The 26,133-nt window shown below is 47.8% G+C and overlaps 1 protein-coding gene across 1 annotated transcript in view; it reads right to left on the reverse strand.

The window, feature by feature from the left end:
* Positions 1-18,433, reverse strand: part of SRPK3 (SRSF protein kinase 3) — a 38,768-nt gene extending 20,335 nt beyond the window's left edge. The window contains exons 1-2 of the mRNA XM_040405734.1: positions 18,082-18,433; positions 17,796-17,916 (exon numbers count right to left, since the gene is read on the reverse strand). Coding sequence (XP_040261668.1) covers positions 17,796-17,916; positions 18,082-18,097 — 137 coding nt within the window. The 5' untranslated portion in view covers positions 18,098-18,433. The remainder of the gene's footprint in view (positions 1-17,795; positions 17,917-18,081) is intronic.
* Between the last annotated feature and the right edge of the window lie 7,700 nt (positions 18,434-26,133).

A 26,133-nucleotide genomic window follows, 5' to 3' on the forward strand; every position in this document is an offset into this window, starting at 1 on the left:
GGACGAGAAGAAGATGGAGGAGCTGTGGAGCGGCGCCCCTACAGGAAAGGTAAGTACTGTCGCTGGGGACATGGCTAGGAGGGGGTCCTTCTATCTTCATTAAGCAGCACCTGTGCTGACGTCACTGCGCTCACCACGTGGTGAGCGCGAATACATCATCAAAGGTCCTTTTGCAGGTCCTGAAAGAAGAAGCAAGAAGACGATGCCGGCTGCGCCATCAAGTGGATGAGGCGAGTTAATTTTTTTTATTTTTTAATCCCTCAATGGACGTTTTACTATATTATTTTCTCTTATAACCATGTTATACGGGAAAATAATACAGTGAATTTACGTTAATGGGGTTGCTATCATCTCCTAGCAACCATGCGTGAAAATCGCACCGCATCCGCACTTGCCTGCAGATGCTTGCAATTTTCACGCTGCCCCATTCATTTCTATGGGGCCTGCGTTGCCTGAAAAACGCAGAATATAGAGCTTGCTGCGATTTCCACGCAACGCACAAGTGATGCATGAAAATCACCGCTCATCTGCACAGCCCCATGGAAGTGAATGGGTCCGGATTCAGTGCGGGTGCAATGCGTTTACCTCACGCATTGCACCCGCGCAGAAAACTCGCCCGTGTGAAAGGAGCCTTAAAGAGATCCAACACCCTGCCTATGCCGCATTCAAGGCATCGCACTCAGCCAGAGTCCTACTCTGTACTGACGAGGGGCAAGCACCCCGAAACGGCTGTCTACAGACGAATATCTGGCTTAGCTATGTTCCCTTGTCAAATCATAAGGCTTGTTGGCGCTGGCGAGATGGTTCTCTTCCTCATAAACAAGGAAAGAGAGGTGGGGCTCGCTTGATTGCCTTCCATCAGTTGATCGCTGGGGGTGCTGGACATTGGACTCCCGCCAGTCTCATACTGATGGCTTATCCTTAGCATAGGCCATTCATTTTCTAATCCTGGAGAACCCATTTAAATCTTTTGCACGTAAAGATATAAAGCACAATCCAACATGGTAGCCAAGAGGAAACCTGGAGCAAGGAGGTGTGGAGCGCACGAATATTTCACCAAAAAACAAAATCTCTCCAGCCATCAAGGGTAGAATTGTTGAAGGGTTTATTAAAGGGGTATTCCCATCTGGCACATTGATGGCATATGGCTAGGATATCACCTCTGGGACCCCCTCAGATCTCCAGAATGGGACCCCCAAAGTGAAAGGAGAGCCCACAGCACATGTGCGGCCACCCTACATTCACTCCAAACATAGGGGGACACCGGCTCTGCTATAGTCCCATATACAGTCAGGTCCATAAATATTGGGACATTACACACAATTCTAACATTTTTGGCTCTATACACCACCACAATGGATTTGAAACGAACAAGATGTGCTTTACTGCAGACTGTCAGCTTTAATTTGAGGGAATTTACATCCAAATCAGGTGAACGATGTAGGAATTAGAGCAGTTTACATATGTGCCTCCCACTTGTTAAGGGACCAAAAGTAATGGGACAGAATAATAATCATAAATCAAACTTTCACTTTTTAATACTTGGTTGCAAATCCTTTGCAGTCAATTACAGCCTGAAGTCTGGAACGCATAGACATCACCAGACGCTGGGTTTCATCCCTGGTGATGCTCTCCCAGGCCTTTACTGCAACTGTCTTCAGTTCCTGCTTGTTCTTGGGGCATTTTCTCTTCAGTTTTGTCTTCAGCAAGTGAAATGCTCAATCGGATTCAGGTCCGGTGATTGACTTGGCCATTGCATAACTTTCCACTTCTTTCCCTTAAAAAACTCTTTGATTGCTTTTGCAGTATGCTTTGGGTCATTGTCCATCTGCACTGTGAAGCGCCGTCCAATGAGTTCTGAAGCATTTGGCTGAATATGAGCAGATAATATTGCCCGAAACTAGGGATCGACAGATTATCGGTTTGGCCGATATTATCGGCCGATATTGAGGATTTTGAACGTTATCGGTATCGGCATCTATTTTGCCGATATACCGATAATGTATGGGGAACACAGAACACGCTGCTCTCAGCGCTCTCCGTGTTCCCTCCGCAGCACAGGGGAGAAAGAAGCAGTGTCTCCTCCCCCTGTGCTGCTGCCGCTGCCGCCAATGACAGAAGAGAAGACAAGAGGAGGGGAGGGGCTGTGGCCGCTGCGCCACCAATGAAGATAAGCCTTTCATTCATTCATATACAGGAGGCGGGAGCTGGCTGCAGAATCACATAGCCGGCTCCCGGCCTCTATGAGCGATAGCTGCGATCCGCGGTAGTTAACTCCTCAGGTGCCGCGGATCGCAGCTACCGCTCATAGAGGTCGGGAGCCGGCTATGTGATTCTGCAGCCAGCTCCCGCCTCCTGTATATGAATGATTGAGAGACTTATCTTCATTGGTGGCGCAGTGCGCCCCCCCCCCCCAAGCCCCCCAGTATTAATCATTGGTGGCGCAGTGCGCCCCCACCCCAATCCCGGCCAATAGTAAAAACATTGGTGGCGCAGTGCGCCACCCCCCCCCCCCACCCAGTATTACTCATTGGTGGCAGTGGCCACAGGATCCCCTCTCCCCTGCTCCTCCGATCGGAGCCCCAGCTGTGCAAGCCTGGGGCTCCGATCGGTTACCATGGCAGCCAGGACACTATAGAAGCCCTGGCTGCCATGGTAAGCTCCATGCTGCTGTGTGCACTATGCACAGAGCAGCAGGGACAGTGTGAGCTCCTATTCACCCTGATAGAGATCTATCAGGGGGAATAGGACAAGGGTTCTAGTCCCTAAGGGGGCTAAAAGTTAGTAAAAAAAAAAAAAACACAAAAATATTAAGTATAAATGAAAAAGACTTATAAAAAAAAATACACATTAACAATAAACAAAAAAATACACATTAACAATAAACATATTAATTTTCAGCAGATTTGTGTAGGAATTTTTATTTTTTTCTCAAAAATGAAAATTCCCAGAATATCGGTATAAATTATCGGCTATCGGCCTGAAAGTTCACAAATTATCGGTATCGGCCCTAAAAAATCAATATCGGTCGATCCCTACCCGAAACACTTCAGAATTCATCCTGCTGCTTTTGTCAGCAGTCACATCATCAATAAATACAAGAGAACCAGTTCCATTGGCAGCCATACATGCCCACACCATGACACTACCACTACCATGCTTCACTGATGAGGTGGTATGCTTAGGATCATGAGCAGTTCCTTTCCTTCTCCATACTCTTCACTTCCCATCACTCTGGTACAAGTTGATCTTGGTCTCATCTGTCCATAGGATGTTGTTCCAGAACTGTGAAGGCTTTTTTAGATGTCGTTTGGCAAACTCTAATCTGGCCCTCCTGTTTTTGAGGCTCACCAATGGTTTACATCTTGTGGTGAACCCTCTGTATTCACTCTGGTGAAGTCTTCTCTTGATTGTTGACTTTGACACACATACACCTACCTCATGGAGAGTGTTCTTGATCTGGCCAACTGTTGTGAAGGGTGTTTTCTTCACCAGGGAAAGAATTCTTCGGTCATCCACCACAGTTGTTTTCAGTGGTCTTTCAGGTCTTTTGGTGTTGCTGAGCTCACCGGTGCGTTCCTTCTTTTTAAAGGGAACCTGTCACCGGGATTTTGTGCATAGAGCTGGGGACATGGACTGCTAGATGGCCACTAGCACATCTGCAATACCCAGTCCCCATAGCTCTGTGTGCTTTTATTGTGTTAAAAAACCGTTTTGATCCATATGCAAATGAACTTGATATGAGTCCTGTGTCCGGAAATGAGTCCAGTTTTCTGAGCCCAGCACCGCCCCGCGTCCTCCTAGTCTCCTCCTTGCTGGCTGACGTCACAGAGCTGGAGCGCCGAAATCTCGCGATGTGCGAGCTAGCGCATGTGCAGTGTCGGCATCATGTTCATTCCCTGTGCTGGCATCAGCACAGGGAACAAACTACGCATGCGCTAGCTCGCGCATCGCGAGATTTCGGCGCTCCAGCTCTGTGACGTCAGCCAGCAAGGTGGAGATTCGGAGGACGCGGGGCGGTGCTGGGCTCCTTTCCGCTGGACTCATCTCCGGACACAGGACTCACATCAGGTTCATTTGCATATGGATCAAAAATGGTTTTTTAACACAATAAAAGCGCAGAGAGCTATGGGGACTGGGTATTGTGGATGTGCTAGTGATCATCTAGCAACCCATGTCCTCAGCTCTATACACAAAATCCTGGTGACAGGTTCCCTTTAAGAATGTTCCAAACAGTTGTTTTGGCCACGCCTAATGGTTTTGCTATCTCTCTGATGGGTTTGTTGTGTTTTTTCAGCCTAATGATGGCTTGCTTCACTGATAGTGACAGCTCTTTGGATCTCATCTTGAGAGTTGACAGAAACAGATTCCAGATGCAAATAGCAGACTGGAAATGAACTCTGGACCTTTTATCTGCTCATTGTCATTGGGATAATGAGGGAATAACACACACCTGGCCATGGAACAGCTGAGAAGCCAATTGTCCCATTACTTTTGGTTCCTTAACAAGTGGGAGGCACATATGCAAACTGTTATAATTCCTACATCGTTCACCTGATTTGGATGTAAATACCTCAAATTACAGCTGACAGTCTGCAGGTAAAGCACATCTTGTTTGTTTCATTTCAAATCCCTTGTGGTGGTGTATAGAGCCAAAAATGTTAGAATTGTGTCAATGTCCCAATATTTATGGACCTGACTGTAGTTGAATGCACGATCCGCTCTCCATTCATCACTAAGACTTCCGAGAGCTCACTCCCATAACAGTGAATGGAGAGCGGATCGTGTATATGTGGTGTCCTCTACCATACTTCAGAGGTCCTGTTCTGGAGACAGGAGCGGGTCCCAGAGGTGAAACCAGAACCAATGTGACATTGATGGCAAACTCTACTGATATACCATTAATGGATGAGATAGGAGTATCCCTTTAAAACTGACATCCCAAAAGCTAAAGAGACTGCCGCTTATGGGTGTCACATCAGAATTAAATTAGTCAAGTGATGCCCTATCCTCAGCATATAAAGCCTCATATATTCATACACCACACTATACATACACATACAGCCTCATATATGTGTATACCGCACTATACATACACATACAGCCTCATATATGTATATACCGCACTATACATACACATACAGCCTCATATATGTATATACCGCACTATACATACACATACAGCCTCATATATGTATATACCGCACTATACATACACATACAGCCTCATATATGTATATACCGCACTATACATACACATACAGCCTCATATATGTATATACTGCACTATACATACACATACAGCCTCATATATGTATATACTGCACTATACATGCAGCCTCATATATGTATATACCGCACTATACATACACATACAGCCTCATATATGTATACACTGCACTATACATACAGCCTCATATATGTATATACCGCACTATACATACAGCCTCATATATGTGTACACCACACTATACATACACATACAGCCTCATATATGTGTATACCGCACTATACATACACATACAGCCTCATATATGTATATACCGCACTATACATACACATACAGCCTCATATATGTATATACCGCACTATACATACACATACAGCCTCATATATGTATATACCGCACTATACATACACATACAGCCTCATATATGTATATACTGCACTATACATACACATACAGCCTCATATATGTATATACTGCACTATACATGCAGCCTCATATATGTATATACCGCACTATACATACACATACAGCCTCATATATGTATACACTGCACTATACATACAGCCTCATATATGTATATACCGCACTATACATACACATACAGCCTCATATATGTATATACCACACTATACATACACATACAGCCTCATATATGTATATACTGCACTATACATACACATACAGCCTCATATATGTGTACACCGCACTATACATACACATACAGCCTCATATATGTATATACTGCACTATACATGCAGCCTCATATATGTATACACTGCACTATACATACAGCCTCATATATGTATATACCGCACTATACATACACATACAGCCTCATATATGTATATACCGCACTATACATACACATACAGCCTCATATATGTATATACTGCACTATACATATACATACAGCCTCATATATGTATATACCGCAATATACATGCACATACAGCCTCATATATGTATATACCGCACTATACATACACATACAGCCTCATATATGTATATACTGCACTATACATACACATACAGCCTCATATATGTATATACCGCACTATACATACACATACAGCCTCATATATGTATATACCGCACTATACATACACATACAGCCTCATATATGTATATACCGCACTATACATACACATACAGCCTCATATATGTATATACCGCACTATACATACACATACAGCCTCATATATGTATATACCGCACTATACATACACATACAGCCTCATATATGTATATACCGCACTATACATACACATACAGCCTCATATATGTATATACCGCACTATAAAATGCACATACAGCCTCATATATGTATACACCGCACTATACATAAACATACAGCCTCATATATGTATACACCGCACTATACATATACATAGAGCCTCATATTCGTGTACACCGCAGGTTGTATTTTTTACGCCAGTATACACAGTGCTGGTGTCTGCTATTCTCCAGATTCTGGATGCTCCGAGAACGTCTTGATTCGCAGCCAATTTGGCCGCAGTTAGTGTAGAAGACGTACATGAAGCAGACATTTGAATACTAGGACGAGCCGTGCGGTCAGGCCTCAGCGCGTACGGGCTAATGGGATTTACCAGTACGTCCAGTTAAAAAACATAATCGCTTTCCCATCGGACCAGTCGGACATTTCTGTTCGGACGGCGATATTTCGCAGCAATTGTTTGGAAGGAACCCGAATGTTCGGCTTGGTAACTCCGTACATCAGCCCTTCTCACACATATCATATATTCGGGGTCAACTACAAAACTTCTATGCCGTTTTTTTTTTTGGCGTACAAGTGTCGTAAAATTTTGCGAAAGCATCAATTTGCGCAAAAAGATTGCTACTTTTTCTTATACGTTTTTCAATGTTCTCGCTAGGTTTATTAGATAACAAATGGGTGGAGATTAGTGGAAGGGGGCGGAGTCACCACCGCAGCGCAACACATTAATAATAATTTACCCCAATAAACTGGCGTGAATTACAACTCCTAGCTGGCATGGACTTCAATGTCTGGCTCACGGACCGCACCTTACTCTGGTGGACTTCATTTTACTAAGCCTGGTACAGTCTGTAGCCCAAATCTCTATGGACTAAGTCAACATGGTCTGTAGTGCAGGAAGAAACTGTGCTGCTCCTCTGATTTTCCTCCTGGAAATGTCTGACTAATTTGACACCTGGGCGTTACCGTTCCCCCTGTCAAATGGGCGTGTCCCTACACAGTCTGACACTTCCCGCACTGACTGGACAGTGTCTGAGTATATAGGGACGTGCCCCCAACTGGTAACACCCAGCTGCCAATTTATTCAGAAATTTCTAGGAGGAATAACAGAGGAATGACACAACACAAAGCTTATAAGACTTTTTCATAGGGAATACAAGTACTTACTATAAAAGAGAGCTGTCCGGAGAGGCGTCGCTGTTTACTACAGGATAATGGTTATTTCCAGGGCCTACACCAGGGGGCGGCAACCTCTGGCACTCCAGTTGTTGTGAAACTACAACTCCCAGCATGCTCTACTCACTTATATGGGAGTTTTGACAACACGCTAGGAGTAGTAATTTCACAACAGCTGGAATCCCTGGCCTACACTCCCCCCCTGCGCCGGATTTATGGTACAATGGATCCAAAGGGAGTCCGAGTGACGGCACAAATTTTTAATGGGGTCTGACAACCACCACATGCTTCCTGCATCCAAAGTTAGGGGGGCCTTATATACCCCTGTGCACCCAGGGCAGTGTACGGCAGTAAGATGGCATGTATCTATATAATGGGTGCTGTACTGCCTGTACTTTACACCGATACCTGTAGTCAGATGAAATACTCTCATCAGAGACCTGGTCCTCTCCTGGAACAGAACCTCCAGCGTTTCCCATTCATACTCCCCCCTCAAGGCTCTGTCCTGGGTCCCTCACTTCTCTCCATTTATAAAGTCGGCCTGGGACAGGCCCTACAGTCCCACGGCTTCCAGCACCACCTGTATGTGGAGGACACTCAGCTATACCTCTGTGGCCCATACATCACTTCTATCCAGAATCCCACCACGTCTAGCAGCCATATCTTCATTCTTCTCCTCCAGCTTCTTAAAACTCGACATGGAGAAAACAGAATTCCTCATCCTTCCCCAGGTCACTCAGCCCCCCCTACCTGCCCTATAGGTATCGTCACCACGCTCATAGCTCCACTGCCTGGGGGTAACATTGGGTTCTGCCCTGTCCTTCAAGCCACACATCCAACCCTCATCTCCACCTGCTGCTTTCAACTGAAGAACATCCTTCGCATTCGCTTCTTCCTCAGCCCTGAGTCAACTAAAATGCTAGTGCATGCCCTCATCATCCCCCGTCTGGACTACTGCAACATCCTCCTCTGTGGCCTCCCATCTAGCACCCTCCAGTCTATCTGCTTTATCCACCTCTCCCCCCATTACTCCTCTGCCAATCCCTTCACTGGCTCCCCGATGCCCAACTAATTCAGTTCAAGATACAAACAACAACATATATGGCCGTCCACAACCGGCCCCCTCCTTACATCTCTGACCTACTCCTCCTATACGTCCCCACATGTAATCTCCGATCCTCACAAGACCTCCTTCTCTCGTCTGTTCCTCACACAATCGTCCTCAGGATTTCTCACCTGCATCATCTCCGATCATCTGGAACTCTCTACCCCCAGCACATCAGACTCTCCCCCAACATCCAAACCTTCAAAAGTAACCTGAAAACCCACTTCTTCAGAAAAAGCCTACCACCTGCAATGAGCATGCTGGCACCCACAGCCAGATGTTCGGCCTTCACCGCACCTACTGGCTCCTTCCCTTGTAGATTGTAAGCTCTCGCGGGCAGGGTCCCCTCTTCCTCTGTACCAGTTCATGCTCATTGTATTTGTACATATGAAGTATGTGTAACCCCTCTTAGATGTACAGCGTGACCAACGAACGTGATGTCACTGGCCTAGGGAAAAGCTGAGAGATGGCTGCAGCGCTACCACCTTCTCAAACAGATGATCGGCGGGGGTCCCGGGTGTCGGACCCCCGCCGATTAGATACTGATCACCTGGTAAAAAAAAAACACTCGAAAAGCCCCTCTAATATAGTAAATTGATCTCAATTTGCACGATGAAATGCTGGGACTAAATCTGTCGGCAGACTACAGGCAGTTGTTTATGGCAGCCTGTAGTCTGCTGATGGGACAGGGACATAAAACTGAGGGAATGTCTTCTAGGGAAAGACTTCTATTAACGTGTATATCCTGTACCAAACCTGGCCATAGATCAGATTTCAGTCAGTGGATCCCATTGTGATCCGATCCACCGAAGATGGAGGGCGGCAGAGTCATGTAACTGGTGCCAGCAGTTAGGGCCATTTTATGACAGCCTGTCTCAGCTGACCTAGAGGCAGAATACAGGCTACCATAAACAGCAGCCTGATGATGGATGAGCTGCGCAGCGCTGGAAAACCTAAAGGGTGACTGAGTTTTCAGAAAACTTTGGATATGCCACAGAGACATAGCAAAACCTTTGATCGGTGGGGGTCTTAGCGCTGAGACCCCCATCGATCACTAGAACGAGGAGAGAGAAGCACTCACATATGGCACTCTCTCTCCTTACTACAGGAGACGGGCTCAATAGAAGTCTATGGGCGTCTCGCCTCCGTCTCCAGCACTTCTCTCTCCTCGTTCTGGCGATCAATTGGGGGGGGGGGTCTCAGTATCAAACTGATCAAAGGTTTTAGTACTTAGAATCAGACACTAATTTTCTACCTTTAGGATGGGGTCGCTGCGCTCAACTGAATAGGACTGCAGTGCCAGGTAAACATGCCAGTATGGATGCGCCATGTGCCCAAGTAATAAACGAAGGGTACGCTATGTGGCTGCACCAAAGGTCGGACCCCCACCAATGAAACACTGGTGGCCTATCCTACAAGGGTGGGCCATCCATATGTAAAGGGGGCTGCCCACAAAGGACATTTATCACCTATCCAGAAACTGTAGGTAAAAAATGCCTAGGGGGCCCACCCATCACTAGATTCATGACACTCCATTCAAAGTCTATGAGACTGGCAGAGACGGCAGGCTACAGAGACTGGCAGAGACGGCAGGCTACAGAGCCTGGCAGAGACGGCAGGCTACAGAGCCTGGTGATCTTCATCTGTTTTCTAGACAGTGGGGGGCATTTTATAAAAAATGAAAGCTGCCATAAAATGCGACCAATTTCTTAATAATTGGCGATGCCCATGCGCCAGAGACTGAAACCTATGCCAGTTAGCAGCTTTATGGTGTAAATTATAGTAAATGTGGTCGGCTGTGGTGGCCACGCCCTTCCAATAAGCCCCACCCACTACTTTAAAGGGGTTGTCTCATCTCCTAGCATATCGCTAGGATATGCCCCCATTGTCTGATAGGTGCTGGGACCCGCACCTATACGGAGCCCCAAAAGAGGTGGAGGACGCACTGCATATGAGCAGCCGCCCTCCATTTATTTCTATGGGGACACTGGCTCGGCTATTTCCGTCGGGCCCACAGAAGTAAATGGGAGCGGTGGCCGGTCATGCGCGGTGCGTTCCCTTTCCCTTCTATGGGGAGAGCACACCGCTAGTAAATGACCCCCCAGTGTGCACACATGACTACCACTCCATTCAATGCAGTGGAACCCCAGCGATAGTGACCAGTGGGTATACTAGTGCTGGGGTCCCCGAAATTAGACATCACTTATCCTGTGGAGCACCCCTTTAAATTCTCTGCAGGCCTGCATCTGTATCATCAGAACACTCCAACTGCACAGGCAATGGTGTTTCTCCACATGAAAGCGGTTGCCATGTATGCAATTCCCTAACACCGCTGACTCAATCCGTACCAACTATGCCCCACCGCGCACCCCAGAAACCGTGCCCCCGCTTCCCCCCTCTGTATCCCTACTGTCCACAGACACCCACATTCCTCCGCTGTCCGCCCCGCGATACAGCAGAGCTGCCCCAGCCACCGTCCTGTGCCCGCACAGACCCCTGCAATGTGTTTCCTGATGATTTCACAGCTCGCAGATAGACTGGCAGCAGCATCAGGGTTATAAATACACAGCAGCTGCCGGCGGGGGTTGGGATCCAGTGCAGAGCTCCTGCGCGCAGAGCCCGCATAGAAAGCCAGCCACGTTCCAGTCACATGCAGGCTATATTACCACTATATATACCGCCTGTAACACGTGGGCAACTATGTTGGCACTAACTCAGTAAAGGCCATTATCACAGGTATAATATCCTGTCTGACTGTATCACACTACCCACATACGATACCGCCTGTGCCAGCTGTGAATGCCCGCTCATAACGCTACTTCATAACCCGGACCATTTACTGCCAGACAAACGTGGCACTTAGTGAAGGAGCCTCGGGCAAAAAACGACCAACTACTACTAAAACTCACAGAACAGACCCTGAAGTGCCCAACATGGCACAGAAGTGCAGTCTGCCACTTATGTGGGCGTACTACCAGCGCCCCAGACATGGGATCTGCTGTAAATCAATGGCACAGTCCACACACTGACAGCTACTCCCCCCCCCCCGATATATGAGCACATGTACATTACCTATATATACCAGCATATGTATACATGGAGATTATACATATGTACACTATATATACACATCTACATATATACGAACAAACATACATGCACATTACATATTTACAAGTACACACACGTACAGTACATATATACGACTACATGTACATTACTTATATGCGAGCACACATACATGTACTAATATATATATATATATATATATATATATATATATATATATATATATATATATACACACACACACACACATATACACACACACACACACACATATATACATACCCCCATGCATGTACCTCACATATAAACAAGCACATACATACATTGCATAAGAGAACACACACATACGTTACATATATACAAGCACACATGTACATTACACTTTGTGGGGTTTCGCTCTGGTAGATAGGGTAAGCGGGCGCAGTACAGAGGCAAAATACAAGTTCTTAACTCAAAACGTCAGTGTTTATTCACACTTGAGGCAATTGAACAAAACAGCAGGTAACTGCAGTCTTGGTGTAAATTCACACACAATGTAAAGTTCATATAACACAAGTCACCTTGCTGGCAGTTCTGCTTCCAGTAGTCCACAGCAGGCTTTAGGAGGCCTGTTTCCCCAGCGTGCGGCTCTCAGCCCTCCAGCACGGCACAAAGCCTCAGATCCCAAAAACAGAAACATCTCTGCTGAGCCCAGCTGCCTATTTAAGGACAGCCAGGTGCTGCCAAAACCCAGACCGGCACTTAAACTCCGGTCCGATATTTGACCTCACCTGGCTGGAAACCAGCCCAGCCGCACATGCTGGGAAGAAAATACCTGCCTTGCCAGACACAACCCCTCAATGTGTCACATCCTCCCCCCAACCTTATATTGACACAGCCCCTCAGGCGTGATAAAGGCAGTTTTCTCTTTGGCAGCCTCCGTTAAGGGCACCTGCCAGTACCCTTTCGTGAGGTCCAAAACAGAAAAATACCGGGCTTGTCCTAACCTCTCGATGAGCTCATCCACCCGGGGCAGGAGATACTCATCGAATTTGGAAACCTCGTTAAGTTTTCGAAAGTCGTTACAAAACCGCAACGTCCCGTCCAGCTTGGGTATCAATACTATAGGACTGGCCCGCTCACTTTTTGACTCATCAATGACGTCTAGCTGCAACATTAGCTGCACCTCCTCCGATATGGCTTGTCACCGAGCCTCGGGTACCTGGTATGGTTTTAATTGGACTTTAGGCTCAGTGACAATGTCATGCTGGATTATGGAAGTGCGTCCAGGGAGGTCCGAGAACACATCCGAGTTACAACTAACTCCCTGGCCTCCTAAGTCTGTTTAGAGGAGAGGCTGTCAGCAATTTTTACTGTGGCAGCCGCCTCTGTTGCATCAGACAGAGGGGCCGATACCTCTTCTCCTAGAAAACCCGGCCGCGGGCTGTCTTCTGTACAGATTTCCCTATCTTTCCACGGTTTGAGTAAATTCACATGGTAAACCTGCTCCGGCTTTTGCCGCCCTGGCTGGTGTACCTTGTAGTTTATATCTCCAATTTTCTCAAGTACCTCGTAAAGCCCCTGCCACCTAGCAAGGAACTTACTGTCCACGGTCGGCACCAGAACCAAAACCCGATCACCCGGGTTAAAGATCTGGACCCGAGCCTGCCGATTATAGACCCGACTCTGGGCTCGCTGAGCCGCCTCCATATGCTCCCTAACAAGAGGCAACACTGTCTCTATCCGATCTTGCATCTGGGTAACATATTCAAGGACGGGTCCATTCACACGTCCGTAGTGCATTGAGGATCCGCAATACACCCGGCCGGCACCCCCATAGAAATGCCTATTCTTGTCCGCAATTGCGGACAAGAATAGGACATGCTCTATTTTTTTCCGGAGCTGCGGACTGGAAGATCGGGGCCGCGCTCTGGAAATGCGGATGCGGAGAGCACATAGTGTGCTCTCCGCATCCATTCAGTCCCCATAGAGAATGAATGGGTCCGCACATTTTTGGCCACGTCCAAGAGACAGCGAGGGTGTCTGCCATATAGCAGTTCGAAGGGTGAGAACCCAGTAGAGGCCTGGGGCACCTCTCGCACTGCAAACATGAGGTAGGGCAGAAGGAGGTCCCAGTCCTTCCCATCTTTAGACACCACCTTTCTCAACATATTTTTTAATGTTTGGTTAAACCGTTCTACCAGACCCTCCGTTTGCGGATGGTAAACGGACGTCCGTAGTTGTTTTATGTGCAGCAACCTACAGAGTTCCCTCATCACCTTGGACATAAAAGGGGTCCCTTGGTCGGTCAGAACCTCTTTAGGTAGTCCCACTCGGGAAAACATCTCCATTATCTCCTTAGCCATGAGTTTGGCCGAGGTATGTCGCAGTGGCACCGCCTCCGGGTACCGAGTGGCGTAGTCTGGAATGACTAAGATGTGTTGATGCCCTCTGGCGGACTTCGGTACTGGGCCTATGAGGTCCATAGCTATTCGGTCAAACGGTACTTCGATAATCGGGAGAGGTACTAGGGGATTACGGAAATGTGGCTGGGGGCTAGTTATCTGGTAGGTCGGGCAAGACTTACAAAACTCTTCAACTTCTTTGAATATGCTGGGCCAGTAAAACCGCTGTAGAATACGATCCTGAGTTTTCTGCAGCCCCTGGTGACCCCCGAGAACGTGCTGGTGGGCTAGATCTAACACAAGCTTGTGATAAGCCTTGGGGACCACCAACTGTTCAATAGGCTCACCCTATAGTTGTTTTACCCGATACAACATATCCTGATGAACCACAAAACGGGGAAACACTGAATCTGCCCCAGGTTGTTGTGGTTCACCATCTACTATTAACACATTTTCCCAGGCGCGGGATAAGTTTGGGTCCTGACGTTGGGTGGTACCAAAATTATCCCCAGAGACATTATGGTATGCCAATTCAGGACCCGGCGGCAAGTCCTCCACGTCTCCAATCTTCACACTTAGCGGGGTTGTCTCCCCCTCTGCCACCAAAGTGGCGGTCACCCCTCCCGCTGGCCCTTCGGTCTCAGGTTCCCAGGGTTCTGGTCTCCCCCCTGAGCCGGGCCACTCCGCTAGGGTTACCCCTGTCTGATGGGTATCAGTCACTGTCATAGCAGGCCACAGTGCCGGGAAGCCCTGGAAGTCTCTCCCTATTATACGTTCGTAGTGTAAATTTGTGGAAACTGCCACTTCGTGAGTCCATCTGCCGGCCCCTGTGGTTAGAGACACCAGGGCGGTGGGATAGTCTTTTAAGTCTCCATGGATGCATATGACCCAGACTTTCCGGCCAGTATACTCCACTGACCGTACCAGAGGAGCCCTTACTAGGGACACCAGACTCCCTGAGTCCAGCAGGGCCTCCGCTGAAGTGTCTCCTACCTCCACCTGGCACAGGTGGTTTAGAGTTTTTGGGGTACCTGCTGAACACAGCTTACTGGCATATAGCGACTGACAGTAGCCATAGTTAGTATCCATGGGTTCCACCTGATGGGGACAGTCAGCCCTTACATGGCCCGGCTCCTAACATCGCCAGTAGACAATCGGAGCAAGGTCCGTACAGGGTACACCCCGGGTGGGTTTGGTTGGTACAAGTCACCGGGTCTGGGATGGAGATTTATGGGGTTTGACTTCCCCCCTCCCAAAAGAACCCTCCTTAACATTCTTAGTAGCCTCGTAGCGCTCCACTAGGTCCATCATTTCTGGGGCGTTGTCAGGAGACACCAGTGCTGGAGAGAGGGTGGCAGAGCCCGCCAGAATATATCAGCGAATAGTCTATCCAGCATAGCCGTGGGACTCAGCACATCAGGCTGTAGCCACTTTTGCAAGAGGTGGATTAAGTCGTAATACTGGGGTCTCGCAGGCTTCGCCGGCTTAAACCCCCACTGATGTACCCCACTGGTCACGGATAGATTTTCCCTTATGGCCACTTTCTCGTACATCGCCAGGTAGGTCTCGATGTCGTCTGCGGGGGTCATCTTAGGAATTGTGGCACGGACTGCTTTCCGGGCATCATGGACGCTCAGGGTTGCTCCTGCTGTCTGGAAAGCCATCACGTGTTGTAGCAGCAACTGGTTAGTCTCCTGCTGCTGCAGGTTTGTCTCTCGCTGACGCAGGTTTGTCTCTCGCTGCCGCAGATTAGCCTCCATGAGGGCCTTCACAACAGCCTCCATTTTGTCGTGGGGCAGGGGTTGTAATAAAGGCTAATTTAATGTATGACATACAACCGTGCCTGAAAAATGCAGAAACCAAAAATATCGGCGTTCACGCCAGCCTCACTGCTCGTGCCCGCATCCTCCACCAATTGTGGGGTTTCGCTCTGGTAGATAGGGTAAGCGGGCGCAGTACAGAGGCAACATACAAGTTCTTAACTCAAAACGTCAGTGTTTATTCACACTTGAGGCAATTGCACAAAACAGCAGGTAACTTTGCAGTCTTGGTGTTAATTCACACACAATGGAAAGTTCATATAACACAAGTCACCTTGCTGACAGTTCTGCCTCCACTAGTTCACAGCAGGCTTTAGGGGGCCGGTTTCCCCAGCGTGCGGCTCTCAGCCCTCCAGCACGGCACAAAGCCTCAGATCCCAAAAACAGAGACATCTCTGCTGAGCCCAGCTGCCTATTTAAGGACAGCCAGGTGCTGCCAAAACCCAGACCGGCACTTAAACTCCAGTCCGGTATTTGACCTCACCTGGCTGGAAACCAGCCCAGCCGCACATGCCGGGAGGAAAATACCTGCCTTGCCAGACACAACCCCTCACTGTGTCACAACATATACAAGCACACACACACGTATGTTACATAACAGCACACATACACTTACATTACATATATAAGAGCACAAGTACATTACACATATACAAGCACACACACATGTATGTTACATAACAGCACACACACATGTACATTACACACATACGAGCACACATACATGTACATTACACACATACATGTACATTACACACATACGAGCACACATACATGTACATTACACACATACGAGCACATTACACACATACGAGCACATTACACACATACATGTACATTACACACATACATGTACATTACACACATACATGTACATTACACACATACATGTACATTACACACATACATGTACATTACACACATACATGTACAGTACATACGAGCACACATACATGTACATTACACACATACGAGCACACATACATGTACATTACACACATACGAGCACACATACATGTACATTACACACATACATGTACATTACACACATACGAGCACACATACATGTACATTACACACATACGAGCACACATACATGTACATTACACACATACGAGCACACATACATGTACATTACACACATACATGTACATTACACACATACATGTACATTACACACATACGAGCACACATACATGTACATTACACACATACATGTACATTACACACATACAAGCACACATACATGTACATTACACACATACATGTACATTACACACATACATGTACATTACACACATACGAGCACACATACATGTACATTACACACATACATGTACATTACACACATACGAGCACACATACATGTACATTACACACATACATGTACATTACACACATACGAGCACACATACATGTACATTACACACATACGAGCACACATACATGTACATTACACACATACGAGCACACATACATGTACATTACACACATACATGTACATTACACACATACGAGCACACATACATGTACATTACACACATACATGTACACATACATGTACATTACACACATACATGTACATTACACACATACGAGCACACATACATGTACATTACACACATACATCTACACGTAGGCTCTCTCCACATACATGTACTTATAGACACGTGAATTCACAGGTGATGAGGTCAGCGCCGCTCTTAGACGCGGTATCAGCTGGCATACCATCAGAGATAACAATGTGCCCAGTGACGGGCACCAGGGGGGCACCTACCCGTTCTGGCTATCCAGGCTGGGGCTCCGCGCCTCCGGGGCCCCCGCCGTCTCTCGCTCCGGGGCCTTCTTGTGCTTTCTTTGCTTCTTCTTGCTCTTCTTTCCTGAACTGTTACCTGAAACTGGGAGAGGGCAGCGGTGACTGGCGGGCACCATTACAGGGATACCACTCAATGCATATTGTACAGACAGGTAGGGGTTAATGTCAGGACGGGCCGGAGATTGGGGGCCCACACGATGTGGATGGACGCCCCCCTCCCCCTCCGGCCATGTCTTGGGGTGCTCACCTTTCTTGGAGCTCATGTCCGAGGTGGAGAGGCAGCGGGCAGGAGAGGGGACATAATGAGCGAGGACAGGCAGGGGGGGAGGGGGGCGGACAGCTGGCAGCAGGGTGGGTGACGGCCGGGACACAGCTGCACCCGGAGGAGACGACACCGAGGGGACCCTGCACGAGATGTCAGCGGACAGACAGACGGGCGGAGGAGCAGCGATGTCACCACAGCGTCACCGGGTGGGAGGGAGGAGACATGACAGCCGAGAGGAGGCCCCGCCCCGAGCGGACCGAGGAGAGAGCCGTGTTCTCTGGGAGCAGCTGGACAGGTCTCACACATGATTGTCATGGGTCACTGAAATCTCTAGCGTCCTCCATAACAATGCCCCCCCATACCATAACAATGTAAGCCCCCCTTAACAATGCCACCCCCCATAACAATGCCAGCCCCCCCATAACAATTCCGCCCCCCCATAACAATGCCACCCCCCATAACAATGCCACCCCCATATAACAATGTCACCCCATAACAATGCCACCCCCCATAACAATGTCAGCCCCCCTATAACAATGTCACCCCCCCCCATAACAATGCCACCCCCCATAACAATGCCAGCCCCCCATAACAATTCCGCCCCCCCCCCATAACAATGCCACCCCCATATAACAATGCCACCCCCCATAACAATGTCACCACCATAACAATGCCACCCCCATAACAATGCCATCCCTCATAACAATGCCACCCCCCATAACAATGCCACCCCCCATAACAATGTCAGCCCCCCATAACAATGCCAGCCCCCCATAACAATTCCGTCCCCCCCATAACAATGCCACCCCCATATAACAATGCCACCCCCATAACAATGCCACCCCCCATAACAATGTCACCACCATAACAATGCCACCCCCATAACAATGCCATCCCCCATAACAATGCCATCCCCCATAACAATGCCACCCCCCATAACAATGCCAGCCCCTGGAGTCCCCATAACAGAGAAAATGGTTGCTACTCTTTAATGATGTCTAATTTAGCTGGCTTGGGCGTAGTGGTCTGTTGACGCCCCCCTCTGGCACCGGTGGCCAAAGTTCATCCTAGCAATGCCCCTCTCTAGTACCACTGCCCACCATGGTACAACTTTACCACTGCCCACCGTGGTACTGCTATACCACTGCCCGCCATAGTACGACTATTCCACTGCCCAACATGGTACCACTATACCACTGTCTACCGTGTTATTGCTATACCACCCACCATGGTACCGCTATACCAATACCCACCATAATACCACTATTCCACTGCCAACCATGGTAGACCTATACCATACCACGGCACATCATGGTACCGCTATACCACTGCTAGCCAGAAACACATGCTGCCATTGCACTCCCATTGCTCCCATCAGATACTCCTATCACACTGATGTCTTTAGACCTCTGCCATCTATAGCTCCCCCTGTAGGACTGTCAGCTACAGATGTCACCATAATACCGCCCCCCACAAGTTTCCCTGTTAACTTCTCTGTACCAGATGTCCCCATAATACCGCCAACCATATACACCACTTTATACTGGCTGGGAATTCTGTGCTTTGACCTCGTGGTGTTCAGTGTCGGTGATGGCAGCGTATGGCTTTGGTGGTCCACTTTCTGGAAGCATCTACAGTACGTGATCCAGAATGTGATCTTCAGCACTTCATGAATGGGCTCATCCTCTTGGTGGCCATACTGACGACACGTCTTCTCACCGCAACGCCAAGTTGTGTTCTACCGGGGGAACAGATGACAAAATGCCAACCAAAGGGCGAGGAGAATCTATCATATTGCGGAGGAACATGTCCTCTTGCGGTATTCTTCCTGTCAGTCCCATGCAAGTCATTCCTTCTCAGCTAGTTATACTTGGTAACAAGGACTGAGTTGCAAATACCAGACACTGCCTAAGGGGGACGCTGTTTCAGTTCACCATGAAATGCGGTCACCTACAAGACCCCTAATTGCTGAGGATTAGTGAGACAACGGACATTACCCATAGGATTTGATTCTTCATGTAAAGGGCATCTGTCAGCAGTTTTGTCCCTATGACACTGGCTGACCTGTTACATGTGCGCTTGGCAGCTGAAGACATCTGTGTTGGTCCCATGTCCATATGTGCCCGCATTGCTGAGAAAAATGATGTTTTAATATATGCAAATGAGCCTGTAGGAGCAACGGGGGCGTTACCATTACACCTAGAGGCTCTGCTCTCTCTGCAGCTGCCGCGCCCCCTGCACTTTGACAGGATCTGGAGTGATGACGTTTCCATTGCCTGGCCCTGTCAATTAAAGTACAGAGGGCGCGGCAGTTGCAGAGAGAGCTGAGCCTCTAGGTGTAATGGTAACGCCCCCGTTGCTCCTAGAGGCTCATTTGCATATATTAAAACATCATTTTTCTCAGCAATGCGGGCACATATGAACATGGGACCAACACAGATGCCTTCAGCTGCCAAGCGCACGTGTAACAGGTCAGCCAGTGTCATAGGTACAAAACTGCTGACAGATGCCATTTCATTATGGAAATGTTATACACTCCCCAAAATCTTACCGTCAAGAAATCACTATGTGGGGAAATTTCAGGACGCGATGAAATACCCTCATCTTAAGTTTTCCGGTGGCGCATTAATACGATCCTTACCCTGAAGAATCTCTGTAAGTTGTCATTGCCAGTTGGCGTGTGACATCACTGTCCCCGATTCTACAGTGTCACAATATCGGATTCTCAAATCCAGTATCCAAAAACTCCTGGCTCCCTTCCCAGCCTTATAATAGCGGTATTTATTAGTGCTGGCGCTGCGGGTATTATACTGTATCCTGGTGGTGGAGGGACGACAGATGAGCAGAATTTAGGGCCAGTTCACACTCAGTTTTTTGGTGCTGATTTTGGAGCGTTTCTGCCTCAAAATCAGCTAAAAAAAAAAACGCCTGAAAACAGCCTCCCATTCATCTCAGCGGGAAGCAGCACTTGCTTTTTTTTTAAATCCGCACCGAATCTCCTATTGAAATGAATGGGAAGGATCAAAAAACGGCTTCGTGTAAGCCCATGCGTTTTTCGCGTGTTTTTGGTGCAGATCCCGCGGGCTGAAAAATCAGCTTTGTATTGAAGTGAACACCTATTGGTTAAAAAAAAAATGCATAAAAAACGTGCAAATAAAAATCGTGGATTCCGCAAAAAAAATTTCAGCATGTTTTCAAAATCCATCATGTGAACATCCCCTAAGGCCTCATTCACACATCCGTGACGACATCCATGAAGATGTCCATGAAGGATCCGTGTTTGGTCCGTGCGTCATCCGTGTTTCACGAACACTGCTCATGCGCACGAACATATTTCCTTTCCGTGACCCGTAGGCAGAACCATTCACTTCAATGGGTCCACAAAAAAACGGAAATGACTGCATTCCGTTTCCGTATGTCCGCGTGGCCTTTCCGCCAAAAAAGATAGAACATGTTCAATTCTTTTCCTTTTTTGCGGGATAGGCATTGTTACAATGTTACGGATGTTGCACGGACGTCATCCGTATTTTTGGCGGACCGCAAAATACATATGGCCGTGTGCATGAGCCCTAATTTCCAGATCATCTCATGGCAATGGTCCGTGAAAACCAGGGGCCGAACACTGACAACGCGTTGTGTCCGTGGTTTTCATGCACGCGACCGTATGTATTTTGATGTCCGTCTGCATTCCGTATTTTAAGGAACGGAACAGCCGGCCCCTAAATAGAACAGTCCTATCCTTGTCCGTAATGCGGACCATAATAGGACATGTTCTTTTCTTTTGCGGAAACGGAATGCACTCGGAGTAACTTCCGTTTTTTGGGGAGGACTTATTGAAATGAATGGTTCCGCATACAGTCTGCAAAAAAAAACAACTGGTACGGACGCGGAAAGAAAATACGTTTGTGTGGATGAGGCCTCATAGATAGGGAGCGCGCTCCCGCGGTGTCACCACTGACCCACGGTTCGTGGAAATCCACTGATGTGTGAATCCACACGTTACAGTCAATGTGTGCGGTCCAACACAAGTGTCTACATGGCCTAGGGACAACCCCTTTTAAATAAATATCCGCCCAAAAAAAATGCAGATCGGACGCGGGGCGCAAAATAGGGTCGTGTGCATGAGGCCTAATCCCTTTAGAACGTTAGGCACCTTATATCAATTTGCCCCCTTCAGCATTGGTATATCTGGTTTCCTGGGGCCCTGATGGGACTAGTGTTGAGCGCGAATATTCGAAAAGCGAATTTTTATCGCGAATATCGGCACTTCGAGAATTCGCGAATATTTAGAATATAGCGCTATATACTAGTACACATCAGGTGATCATCCCTCCCTTCTTCTAGCTTGTGGGCCAATGAGAAGGCTTTGTCACAGCTTAGCAACATCCCTAGCAACCAATAGAAAAGTTGCCTACCCCACGCCGGTATTTTGCGCGCATTACGCGAATAATACATTGCCGATTTTCGCAGTCGAGAATATAATCTCGAATTCGCGAATATATGACAAATATTCTACAAAATATTCGCGAAATATCGCAAATTCGAATATTGCCCCTGCCGCTCATCACTACTAGTGGCCTTTTGAAGCAGCAGACTGGCATTGAGTTTACACACAAATCCTTCTCCATTGAAGATTCTCCCAGTTCTGATCCATTCAGGGCATTTGCGTTTGCCCCAAAATACTGTATATAACGTCACCTTTGTCAATGTTAAACCTCAGCTGCCATTTGGCGACCCATGTGGCCAATTCATCTAGGTGGCACCCTGTGGGCACTGGACGTTCAGAACTGTATCTAGGATGCTTTGAGTCATTTAGAAACAGTAATGGTCCCAGGACAGACCCTTCGGCGCTCCGCTTAAACCATTAGTCCTGTTCATGACTATTCTTTTCATTTTGAATCCACGAGATGGCACAGTGTAGCCACTGCGAGGGTGGACACGGCCGGTCTGGGATAAGGTTTGGGTAGACTAGAATGGACCCTAATGAAGATGTCTTCCATCTCTAATAGCTGGAATCTGCTGCCTCCAAGTGGTGAATCATGGCACTGCAGACAAACCTCCCCAGACATCCCAACCTGCAAAAACTCATTTCAGGGAGGTTTTCTTTTTTTTTTCTTTCACGAACTTTTTATTACATTTTCCAGACATCTGCAGTATCTGCACACTTTGCTCTATGGTGTGGAGGACTGGGCTCATTACCCTGCCCCAAATTATCATATTTATGTATATGATTAAAGGGATTCTGTCCCCACCTATAAGTCCTGTGAGCTAAACATCTGCTCATGTCCAGGGTAGCATTCTGATTTCTAAGGTGGCCTTATAAAATCTATTTGTGGCTTTATTATGCGGAAAAACAGGTTTTACCAACCTGTCAATCATTGAATTAAGGTGCCCAAGCAGGGGAGGTCTGTGGATGCATGGTGCCCGGCCGCACGCATCGCCGTTCGTGCCCAGCGCCGCCTTCTACTCCTCAGTGCCGCCTCTCCCTCTCCCTCCCTCCCCCCTCCTCCCGCTTTGAGATCCCGCGCGTGCGCACAGGCTCAGCCTGATGCCCCGTTGCGGACTGCTGGCATCGGCTTCTTCTTGCACTGTGCGCACGCGCCGAGAAGGTTTACTGCGAGTAAACTAGAGATGGGAAGTTTGGATCTTTCACATGAATCGGTTCATTCGCTGAGCTGACAAGAAGCAAGTGAACCGAAGCTTAGGTTGCGCAATGCGCATGCGCGGATGCTTCGATTCACTCGCTGAGTCGGCTTTTGGTCTGAGTCAGGAAGTTTATTCTTTAAAACCCTGTGTGTAATTATCTACCCCACTGTAGGAAAAAAACAAGCATCCAGGGGGGGTGAATTTAACACTGGGGTAAATAATATAATTAAAATGGAGGGTTAAATGTGTAAATGTATTTAAAAAAAATACATCTCTCTCAATAGTTATATGGCTACTGAATGAGACAGAAGAAGGGATGCCTTTAACATGTAGATCTCCTTGAGAAGCCAATTTGACCCTAAAGGGTTAATTCAACCTGTAATGTAAACTCTGTCATCTGTCACTTCTCTTATCTCTCTGCTCTGCTATCAGTGAACCTTTCCGGGATATATTGTCTCACATGCGGGTGTCAGGGAGCCGCTATCTAATAGCGGGAGACTCCCTGAACCTCCGGGAGACTTGAGATCCCTGTGTGACTGATATTGTCATAACTTTTTTTTTTTTTCCATTCACATAGTTGTATTACAGCTTTTTTTTTTTATGTGGAACAAGTTCATACCTCCCAACCGTCGCAGATCCGGCGGGACAGTCCCGGATTTCAGTGGCTGTCCCACTGTCCCGCTACGGGGGAGGTATGTCCCGCTTTCTGGCAGCTGTCTCTGTTTCCATAGGAAGCAGAGACAGTTGCCTGTGTATTAGGAATTAGGATGAAGCAGAGAGCCGGCATTGGATCCCTGCTTCATCATTCCCCCCCCCCCCCTTGCCGCCTCTCCACTCCACACCTCTTGTCTGTGAAGGGGCGGGGCCAGCAGGCAGTCAGCCTCGGCTCCGCCTCCTCCACAGACCAGAGCAGCCGATGTCCTGCTTCTGCTAGGAATGAGGTAAGTAGATGATGTTTATTTTTTTTATATTCTGTGAGTGGCACTTAACTGGACATATTACTGGGGGCACAGCTGGGCATATTACTGGAGGCACATAACTGGGCATATTACTAGGGGCACATAACTGGGCATATTACTGGGGGCACATAACTGGGCATATTACTAGGGGCACATAACTGGGCATATTACTAGGGGCACATAACTGGGCATATTACTAGGGGCACATAACTGGGCATATTACTAGGGGCACATAACTGGGCATATTACTGGGGGCACATACCTGGGCATATTACTGGGGGCACATAACTGGGCATATTACTGGGGGCACATAACTGGGCATATTACTAGGGGCACATAACTGGGCATATTACTGGGGGCACATAACTGGGCATATTACTAGGGGCACATAACTGGGCATATTACTAGGGGCACATAACTGGGCATCTTACTAGGGGCACATAACTGGGCATATTACTAGGGGCACATAACTGGGCATATTACTAGGGGCACATAATGGGCATATTACTGGGGGCACATAACTGGGCATATTACTAGGGGCACATAACTGGGCATATTATTGGGGGCACAGCTGGGCATATTACTGGGGGCACAGCTGGGCATATTACTGGAGGCACATAACTGGGCATATTACTAGGGGCACAGGTGGACATTATTCTGTTGGGGGCACAATGTGGGCATAAATACTGTTCGGTGGCATGAAGGGGGAATAATTACTATGTGGGAGCTGTGGGGGTTTGCTCTGGTAGACAGGCTAGCGGACGCAGTATAGAGGCAATCACAAAGTCTTTAACTTAAACAGTTCGGTGTTTATTCACACATAAGGAAACACAAAATGGCCGTTCACAGTCTTGGTGTTTGTTCACACCATGCAATGTCCATAGAACAAAATCTTCACCTGGTTAGCAGTCTTTCCCCAGCCGTCCACAGCAGGCTTTAGGTGCCTGTTTTCCAGCACGCGGCTGTAATGCAAGGCACCAACAAAACAGACCAGTGAGGGTGAAGTAAAAGGGGTTTATTAACAAAATAAACAAAGTCCAGGTAAACTTCACTGGGCAAACATCAGGCAAACAAAAAACGAAGGAAAGCCAGGAGTAGTCCCGATCCGTGCATAAGTCTCTGTGCAACTTGCCAGGGAAACGCATGCGTCACGGAAAGTCCCGGGTTCTGGGTCCCACTAGAACGCACGGAGTCCCAGCAAACTTCAGTCAGTAGCTAGCAGTACTGACCTGCACCTGGATAAGGAAGGATAGCAGTGGGCACTAACCGACCTAGGAGGCCACCTTTTATGTGCCTGCTAACAAATTCCAGGGCGCCTAGTGTCCACTCCCCATAGGTCATACAAGGCCTGTGTACAAGGCCAGGTGCTATTTCCTTCGCTGGTCGGCGAAGCGCATAAGAAGCGCGTATACGCGGCCACGTATCCCCT

This window comes from Bufo bufo, chromosome 8 (genome assembly GCF_905171765.1).
Source record: "Bufo bufo chromosome 8, aBufBuf1.1, whole genome shotgun sequence".
Taxonomy (NCBI): Eukaryota; Metazoa; Chordata; class Amphibia; order Anura; family Bufonidae; genus Bufo; species Bufo bufo.